The sequence below is a fragment of the Puma concolor genome, chromosome B4 (assembly GCF_028749965.1).
Source record: "Puma concolor isolate L17-30 chromosome B4, mPumCon1.1.hap2, whole genome shotgun sequence".
In the NCBI taxonomy this organism is placed as follows: Eukaryota; Metazoa; Chordata; class Mammalia; order Carnivora; family Felidae; genus Puma; species Puma concolor.
Window position 1 is genome coordinate 108,139,064 of NC_141673.1, and position 9,448 is coordinate 108,148,511.

The following is a 9,448-nucleotide window of genomic DNA, read 5'->3' on the forward strand; positions in this document are numbered from 1 at the left end:
GATCTCTGCATGGCAGGCTATGATGGATTTTACTGATTTTCTGCTTATCTTTGAATATTAAATAAGGCATAAGGGAGAGGAAGATGCACTTACAATGCAGTGGAAAGTTTTAATCCTGTGTCCTTTAGCTTTGCAGTTGGTGCGCTCCCGTCCCAAATACACAAGGGCAGTGCCAGGTGCCATTCTGCCCCAGCATTTCCTGAAAAGACCTGTGAGTTAAGGGCCACAAGACACAGGCTGCTTCAGGCTGTGCAAGAAAGTAAGGGCCCAAGTATGCGTGAGTTTAGATTAAAGCAGAGCTGGTATTCCAGCTCCAGCTGTGGGTCTCAAGCCAGGGATCTGGAAAGAGATTTTTTTTTTTTTTAAGTTATTTACAGAGAACAGGGGAAGGGCAGAGAGAGGGAGAGAGAATTTTTTTTTAAGGGGGGGTGGCGCAAGTGAGTGAGGGGCAGAGAGAGAGAGAAGCAGGGCTCACCTGAAGCAGGGCTCGTGCTCACCCGATGCAGGACTCGAACTCCTGAACCATAAGATCATGACCTGAGCGCAAATCAGATGCTTAACTCACTGAGCCACCCAGGCGCCTGAGAGGTTCTTTAAAAAGAGGCAACCCAAGGGCTGGTTAGCCCAAGGTTAACCCAAGTCTGGAACCCTGGCTCTGCTGCTTGCCAGCCATGTGGCTTACCAAGTAATCCTCCTTAGGTCTCAGGCTGCAGGATGTGCAGCAGGGGCTCCTACCTCATAGAGGTCTTGTGAGGAGTGGCTGGAACGTGCATGTGAATCATTTGGGTGTGTCCTGCACACAGGAGCACTCAGTAGTACATGATAGTACTCAATACACGGTAGTACTCAGTATGTGGTAGTACTTAGTACACAGGAGAAATCAGTACATGGCAGTACTCAGTACACGGTAGCCATCACACCATCCAGGTGTTGCTACCCCTACCCACTGCTGCTCTTGTGAGGAGTCCAGAGGCTCCCTTAGGTCTCATCGCCTCTTAGCAAGGAGCACTCTGACCTGATTTGGGTCAGAGCAGTTTAGGAACCTCACTGTTTATCTAGCTTCTCTTCTGTTGCTATGGCTTTCTCACTATAGTGTTTGCTTTTTCAGGTTACAAAAGTAATATCCAATATTCTTTATGAGAGAATATAAAATAAAGCAACTGCCCCCAGCCCGTGGGTACAGGCTGCGAAGTTGGGGTGCCCACTCATGGCCTCCCACATCACTCCTAAATGGCTTCAAGGTCCATCTTCTTGCTTTTGGTCTCCCCTCCAGCTCTCCATGCCCTGCTGCCTCCCCCAGATCTTGGCACTCGGTCCACATTCACATCCTGTCCATTTAGGTTGGTTAAGACAGGTGAGCCAGCCTTGTCTGTTAGAGGAACATGGAGTCCCCTCTCTCGTGACTTGAAGGATACCAAGAGTTCTTGTTCAACATGCCCCCACTCCCGACACCCCAGTTCCTAGATTCCTTTCCTCGGAAGAGTAGTCCCTTAGGCTGTTTACTGGATTCTTCCTTTCTGATTAGAGAGGAAGAAGATAGATACAATAGTGACCTGAGAAGAGGAGAGAGAGCAGAAAGGAATGAGGCACAGGTGGCTGGCCCCCTACTTTTGCCTGCACCCTGACATGGGTGTCCCACTAGTGGACTTTTGCTCAATGCCTCTCTCTTGGGACTCACACAGAATATGAAAACCAGCCCCTGCTTCTGAGCCAGACCATTCTGAAGCTTTAATAAGGGAAAGTTGAACTTAATTGACAGCTAAGTCTGTAGGCTGCCTGGGGTAGTGAATATCTGGAAAGCAGACAGACCTGGGTTCAAATTTAGATTCCCTTCTCTTTTTTTTTTTTTTTTTTAATGTTTATTTGAGAGAGAGAGCGCACAAGCAGGGGAGGGGCAAGAGAGAGACACACAGAATGTGAAGCAGGCTCCAGGCTCTGAGCAGTCAGCCCAGAGCCTGATGCAGGGCTCGAACCCACAAACCGAGAGATCATGAGCTGAAGTCAGACGCTTAACTGACTGAGCCACCCAGGGGCCCCTGATCTGGATTCCCTTCCTGACTCTAGTGTGGTATTCAGCAAGCTACTTTATCTTTCTGGGCCTCAGGAAAATAGAGATAAGCCTCCCTTGGAGATGGCTGTGAGGATGAAATGGGCTGCTGTGCAAGGGCCTGACTCAGGCGAGCACAGGGCATGTTCCCAGGTTCTTCCAGAGGGCCGGAACTTCAGGATCAGACTCAACCCCTCAGGCAAGGCCTGAGACCTCAGCCCTGCCCACTCTGAATATACTGCCCATTCATATGCCATTTCTCATTTTCACAAAGATGTTTTCATATATGTTCCAGTTGACCAAATGGGTAAGAGCTAGCTTGCCTAACTATGAGAAATGTGTAAATATTTATAACATGCTTAGTCAAATTAATCATCTTATTTTACATCTAGATTTAGGAACAAATGAAAACATGATCTTATGTTTTTGTCATTATTTTATATGTAAATTTTGTCCCCCATTATGATTATAAATATCTTGAGGAAAAGGACCATTTTTGCATATGCCACCTCATTTAATTATTACCACAGCTTTGTGAGATAATATTGCTCCTGTTGATGAAAACCTTCTGGGAGGTGAGGTAAGTGCCCACAGCCTCAGCTAGTAGAACAGAGAGCAAGCCGAGGGCCAGGCCGTTCCCATGCTCTGATTTTGCCTCTTTCACCCTCTGGGTCCAACCACTGTGTAGCCTTTGGAATGGCCAGAAGCATCATAGGGCAACAACACAGAGTGGCTATATCTATGCTAAAAAAAAATCTATTATTTTTGTGCAGACTCAGTGTTCTGTCTTAGACTTCACAGTCCCCTTTGTGTTTGTTTGTTTGTTTTTTAAAGGCCTTATTCTTCTCATTCGTACATAATTCATGCTTGGCTGAGGGAAGAGTAATAGAGGAAGACAGAGTACTTAAACATAAGTTTCTCAATCTTTCTTTTGGCAAGTTATTCTTAGAAAGAAGTGGGAGTGAAAGCCCCAAATGGCTGGGGAAATCTCTCTCAGGCCAAGCGCCCACCTGAGTTAGCTCTGCCTACAGAAAGCCCGGCTAGACACCCCCCAGGTCAAGGCCAAAACCACACTGCCTCTCTGAATAGCATGCCAACCGCCCAGAAGGAAATAGCCAAGGTGTACCCACGATGTTAACATAAGCCTATAAAATGATGACAAATGTCACAGTGACATTTAAGAATTTAGTAAGGAAACCAGGACAGGAAAGATCTTAAACAAACCACACAGGAAGCTTGTCACAAGTCTCAAGGCTTTTTTTTTTTTTTATTTTCAGAACAGAGGCTGGTTTTATTTTTAAAAAGAGAAAGGGGGAAAAAACGTGATAAATGCTAGTGAGCTGCCGCTTCCCTTCTTCCAGGCTCTACCAGCCAGCTCTCCTCCACAAAGACACATAGAACCAGAACCAGGGCACATTATAGCAGAACAGCCTTTACAGAGGGTCTAGTCCAACCCCCTTTTAAAACAGATACGGAGTCAGAGGCTCAGATCAAGAGCATGCCTTACTTGCACAAATGTTAGAGGCAGACAGTCTGAATTCTGAACCCAGAGTACTTTTCTGTGAACTATACTGCCAGCACAAGCCTCAGGAGACAGTGCACCTTATCTTTATTTAGACCCACGGGAAACATCTCCAGTTTGACCCCCCACTAAAGATGCCCCTAGAAAGCAAGAAAAATGAAACTTTAGGGGTTTTTTCTTATTGAGCGTGGGGCAAGGAAAGAAAGTAAAAGGACTCAAGAAAGAAACACCAGAAGGAAGGGGTTGACCCCTGAGCACAAAGTGCTTGCACCAGATGTTTGAAAGAGAATGTCCAGGGGTGAGGGGCGGGGGGGGGGGGGGCGCAGCAGACAGAGCCTGAGCAGGCCTGGCCTCTGCCAGAATTGGCCCAGGTGCCATAAATCTCTTGTCATATCTCGGGAAGTGGTAGCTCATTGGAACCTATCACAGCCTCCCACAGAAAACTCAACAGCACTCAGATTTTACAGTCATTCAGCGGGAGACCACCATCCAAACAGGAGAGAGGGGTGGGGCAGGGGCCAGCCAGGGGCTGGCCATGGCTCAGACACAGAGCCCTTTCACAGTCACTGAGATTAGGTAGCAGAGAGAGCAAAGCTGGAGACAGGATATGGGGACCCAGGGAGCAGCCATGGGGGCCCACCCAGGGTCTGGGCCCAGAACTTCAAGCACAGAGAATTTAAAGGGAGAGGATTGGGGTAAGAGGGGGGAGGGGGAGAAGGCAGAAAAAAAAAGAATCGTTGTAAAATCCAACTAGCTAATATTGGACCTGGTAGGGTGAGGGGCTGGGAACACAGATAATACATTGAGTGTAAACATTTTTCCTCCATCGTCCCCCACAGTGACAGTAGGGGAGGCTCAGAACTCTGCTCAAGCCATCAGCCTCTCTGTCTCTGTCTACATGGACAGATGTCTTCTGTCAACAAACTTCCAAGAAGTTGAGAGAGAAGGGCCCCAAGTGAAAAACTGAGGCTCAGAAAGCAAGTGACATGTCACTCAAAGCTAGTGAGTGACAGAGTCAAAACTACAGTCCGTGACTTCTAGTCTTTTGTCCAGGGTTCATTAAACCACACAAGACTTCTCAAGCATAAGAAGTTGGGGAGGGGAAAACAAAAATTCTTATAGCACCACCCCATCTTATTTTGGGGTGGAAGAAAATGAGTATTTCCTGGCCTTGCTGCCAGCTGTCCTCCAGCACTCTTACCTCCCCTAAAAACACTTATCCTGCCTCAAAGATTCCAAGAGTGAGGTCCCACGTAGAGAGTATAAGTGGGCAACCCCTGGGTGTCCCTCATCATCAACCTCAGCGAGAATACTAGGGAGGAAGGCAGGGCGGAGGTAAGATTTGCCCAGTCTCTCTATGCAGCCTGCCTTCTCCGTAGAAATTCTCTTAATTAACCAGAGCCGAGGACGAAGGTCATCACCACATTTTCTGATACACACCAGGCTTCCTAGAGGAAGGACAGATGGGGAATTGGATTTCCTTGAGCCGATGGGAGCCCCAACTTCACATCTACCCAGGAACCCCACCAAAGCTTTTGTTCTGAGCCAAGATCTGACCCAGTCAGCAACAAACCTCAGGAAGGATAAGAGTTCCAGGTACAAAGGGAAGGAGACAGGGAGAGCAAGCCAATGGCTGATACTCCACAGACCCTGTAATAAGACTGGCACCAAACCCCAGCTGGATCCAGTGGCCATGTTGAATGCGACTTCTGAGTATTTTGACTTTATTTTTTGCAAGCAGCATCAGCACATGATGCTACAAAAGTTGAAAGCACGGAGGTAGAAATGCTCACTCACCCAAGAAAGGGTGTGGTTTGGTCCTTAGAGTAGGGACCCTCTCCTCCCCAAGCTGAGAAGAGAGGAGTAGAATTGAGGAAGGTCCTGGGTGAGCTTCTCCCTCGGAGGAGAGCAACTGGGCAACTCCCAGGAGCCCAGCTCTTTCTGGGAATTCAGGGCCACAAATTCAGGTAGCAATGAGGAGAGTGGTCATATGTGTGGTGGGGAGGGCAGGGCCTCCCAGATCTACTGATTGCAAGAGGTCACAATGTGGACACAAGAAAACAACACTATACACACAGAGACAAACACAGACTTTGCATCTACTATCTGGGGGGGAAAAATCCAATAGACACATCAGGAGAACAGTGGATTCCGGGTCAGTTTCAAGGCATGGGACAGTGACCACTAACCACAGCCTATAAGAAGCTGGCACTTCCAAGCAAGAGGGAAGGCTTAAGGCCCAGCACCCCCTGCCTGGGCACCACCTTTACTCCATGCTCCCCCACAATGGACAGGAATTAGGATGGCAGTGGGAAAAGCAAGAAGCAGAGGTATCCAGCCCCCTGGAGGCTAGATTAGAGTAGGATATGGAGAAGGGAGAATTGAGTAAGTGGACCTTCCTCCTTCATCATTAGCAGCTGGTCTCCCTCCAAGCAGTCTTGACTCACAGGGTGCAGAAGGACACACTGGCCCTTAGCCCTATTGACAGTTACCTTTTCCAAATGGAGCCTGATCAAATCTGGGTGAGAGGTCAGAGGATAAGGGGCTGGGGTCTCTCAAGCCCAAAGTAAGCCCCTCTCCTTTATCCCTCCTCAATTCTGGGAGGCCACTGCCAGGGTATTGACATAGCCATGGGCTCCTCCCTCATTCTCCGAGATGCAGTGGCCCAGCTGAGAGACTCCCTGAGGTGGTGGTGGTGGTGGCGGTGGCGGCGGTGGGGCAGAGGGCGGAGCGCCATAGCCCCCTCTCCCCCGACTGGGGGAGGCCCGACTCCCCCGGTCCCAACAGCCCTCTAGGGCTTCCAGGCCGCGGCAGCCTAGGAAGAAGAGGTTCTTGAGCATGAAGATGGAGAGGGGCTGCTGGTAGCTCACCACCAGGAGGCAGCGCAGCGCCAACAAGGGCACGTCCACCAGGCAGCCACCCAGCAGTCGCAGAAGGCGGCTACAGCTGCCCGGCCCTGAAGCCTGGCCCCAGGACGAAGCTGCCGCTGCGGCGTTGAGCTCGTAAAGCCAGAGCACCGGCGAGGAGAGGGTGAGGAAGTAGACGGCGATGAGCAGGTAGCGCAGGTGCGCGGGTAGCGGCACGCGGCCTTCCAGCATCAGCTCCACCAAGGTGAAGCTGTCGAGCAGGTCCAGACACGTGCCCAGGAAGCAGCCGGCGGCTCGGTGCTGCTGGGGCTGCAAGAGTAGGGGTCCCGCCGAGCCAGGGGGGGCGCCAGCCTCGCTGATGGCCCGCACCAGGCTGTAGAGCAAGGGCACGGACAGCGCCATGGTGATGCGGAAGCCCGTGGTGCCGAAGGGCGCGCGCAGCTCTATGAGGTCCAGGATGGACGTGCCCAGGATGAGCACCACCTTGGGCGTGAAGGCGATGGAGTAGATGAGCCAGGCCAGGTAGGCAAAGGCGAACTCGCCCGCTGACCCGACAGCCCCCGGGCCGCCCCCCGGGCCACCGGCGCCCCCGCGGCCGCTGCGCGCCTTGGCCCCTGCCGCAGCCCCGGCGGAGGCTGCGGAGGAGGCGGGCAGGTGCAGGGGCGGCGCGGCGTGGTGGTGGTGCTGGTGGTGGTTGTGCGCGCCGCTCGCCATGCCGCCCCGACGGCCCCGGCTGTTCTTGGCGAAGAAAATGGCCCAGCCCACCACCACCACCAGGTCAGTGGCGATCCAGGAGCACCAGTACAGGTCGGTGACGGCGATGAGGTACAGGTCCAGCAGACCGCCCTGCGCCAGCAGCAGCACCACGGACAGCGCCTGGTAGCCCCAGCGGCACCCCGGGCTGGGGGCGCAGCCGCGGCGTCGACTCCTACGGCCCGACCGGGTCGGGCGACCGCAGCAGCAGCAACACGAGCAGCAGGAGGTGCCGCTGCCTGTCCCGGTGCCGCCCGCGCCCCCAGCCGAGCGGCCCCCGGGGCCCCCGACGGCCCCGGCCGCCGCGCCCCCGCCAAAGTCCGCGGCTGTCATGCTGCAGGAGGAGGTGGGCGTGGAGGTGGAGGAGGAGGGGGCGGCCGAGGAGGAGAAGGCGGCGGGCGCGGGGTCGGCGGCTGGGGCGCCCCCCTGAGTCGGGGGTCCCGGGAGCCCGGCGGCGGTGGCTGGCACCAGCGGCTTGCTGATGCTGATGCTCTCGTCGTCGTCCTCTCGCTCGGCGCCGGTGCTGCTGCTGGGGGAGCGGGAGCCGCCGCCGCCGCCGCCCCCGCCGCGTCTGCCGCCGCCTCCCCCCCTGCTGGTGCTGGTGCTGGTGCTGCTGTCGCCCGAGCCTCTCCGGTCGCGGAAGGAACCCCCCCGGAGGAAAAGGGGCTGCAGCCGGGCGGCGGCGGGGGGCGGCGGGAAGGAGCCGGACGAGGACGAGACCGAGCGGGGGTTGCCGAGCGCTGGGTGCATTGTCCTCCAAGGGGTTCCGGGGGGCTGCCCAGCTGCTCCCTCCCCGCCAACCCTGGGCTGGCTAGGCGGCCGAGGGGAGCCGGGGCCAGCCGCCGCCTCCTCCGGAGCGGCTGGGACTCGTACCCGGGTCGGGCAGCAGCGAGATCCGGACTGGAGCCACCGGACTGGGCGAGCCAAGCCCCGGGTGGCTGGGAGCGGGGAAGGCGAGGAGCTGAACCCTCCGCGGCGACGACGGGCGCGGCGGGGGCGGGGGCGGGGGCGGGGAGCGAGCCCAGCCGGAGAGAAAAGGGAAGCTGGTGGCGGGGAAACCAGGACTGGATTCAAGGGGGAGAGGAGGAGGAGAGACCAGAGAAGGAGAAAGCCTGGCTCGCTGGATCAGCAGGAAGAAAAGGGGGAAGGGGTTGCTGAGACACAAGAGTTGGGGTGGGGAGCGCTGTGGTGGGCCTAGAGGAAGAGAGGAGGGGAGGGAGGGGCTGGGAATCGGGAAGGGGCGGGGTGGGGGGGTCGGTGGTGGCGCTGGGAGGACTAACCCGAGCATAGGATTCCTAGGAAAGTCGTTCAGAGATCCCACTAGCTGAACTGCTGAAGCGTTAGCAACTGGATGGTCTTGGTCTCAGCGCAGACCATGCGCCTGAGCACCAGACACAGACGACAGGTTCAGGCCTCTCCTCCTGGTCAGCACACTTTTGCAGGCAGAAAGGCAGCTCTGGCCCCTTGGCTCTGTCCAGTGCCCGCTGGCTGGGGCATCCTGCCTCTCCTTCAGGCACTTAAAAACTAATGAAGGCGTCAGGCTATACAATTTAAAAGGACCAGCCCAGTCATGTATTTCTACATATTCATGTGCCCCCGCACTGAGTTCAGTGATAGACCCTCAGAGAGGTTCCAATTTCCAGTGAATGGATCAGTTCTTTGAATATAACTGCTGGGGGAGAGAGGGTAGGTAAAGGAATTACTTATGTGGCCCCAGCCAAGTGGGGCTTTTGGTATTCTCAGAGGTCTTTAAAGTGGTAATTGCAACTAATAAAGATGTACATAGCAGAGAGTAAAATAAAGGCATCTTTAGAGGTATGGGTACCTTGATAAAAAACAAAAGCTCAAAGACAGTGATGGGGAATGTTAACAACCAGCCACTGTGGACAGAAGGCACAGAGCTCTTTCTGACTCAGCCCCTAGGATTTATTCCATGACTGGGGCTAGATATCCACCAGCAACTCAGAAAGGCAGCAGGTAGAGCTCTGGCTTTACAGATTTAGGGGAGAAGAAATGACTAGAGCATTTGGGGCTCAAAAAAAATCCGAGGCTCATGTATAATGCAAACATCCTGGCAAGGCAGGAAGCTTGTTGGCCCCTTCCTCCTTCCCCACATACTTCAGGCTCCAAGTTCCCTGCCTTGATTTCATTGCCATTGGGGCTCCCTTCCTAGATGACACCCTGCAGTGCCAGGGAGGAGGAAACAGTAAAGCCCAGGCCTTGCCCCTAAATCTGCCTCTTGAATAAGGGTCAGTTTGA

At 54.1% G+C, this 9,448-nt stretch overlaps 1 protein-coding gene across 1 annotated transcript; it reads right to left on the reverse strand.

Moving 5' to 3' along the window:
* Positions 1–3,124: 3,124 nt before the first annotated feature.
* TMEM121B (transmembrane protein 121B) lies at positions 3,125–8,171 on the reverse strand. The gene has a single exon (XM_025930947.2). It carries the CDS (start codon positions 7,937–7,939, stop codon positions 6,161–6,163), a length of 1,779 nt encoding a protein of 592 aa, XP_025786732.2. The 5' UTR covers positions 7,940–8,171; the 3' UTR covers positions 3,125–6,160.
* Positions 8,172–9,448: the final 1,277 nt, after the last annotated feature.

Bases quoted from the DNA above. Each gene is read 5' to 3' on its own strand.
- TMEM121B (XM_025930947.2), bottom strand. From the start codon at position 7,939: ATGCACCCAGCGCTCGGCAACCCCCGCTCGGTCTCGTCCTCGTCCGGC.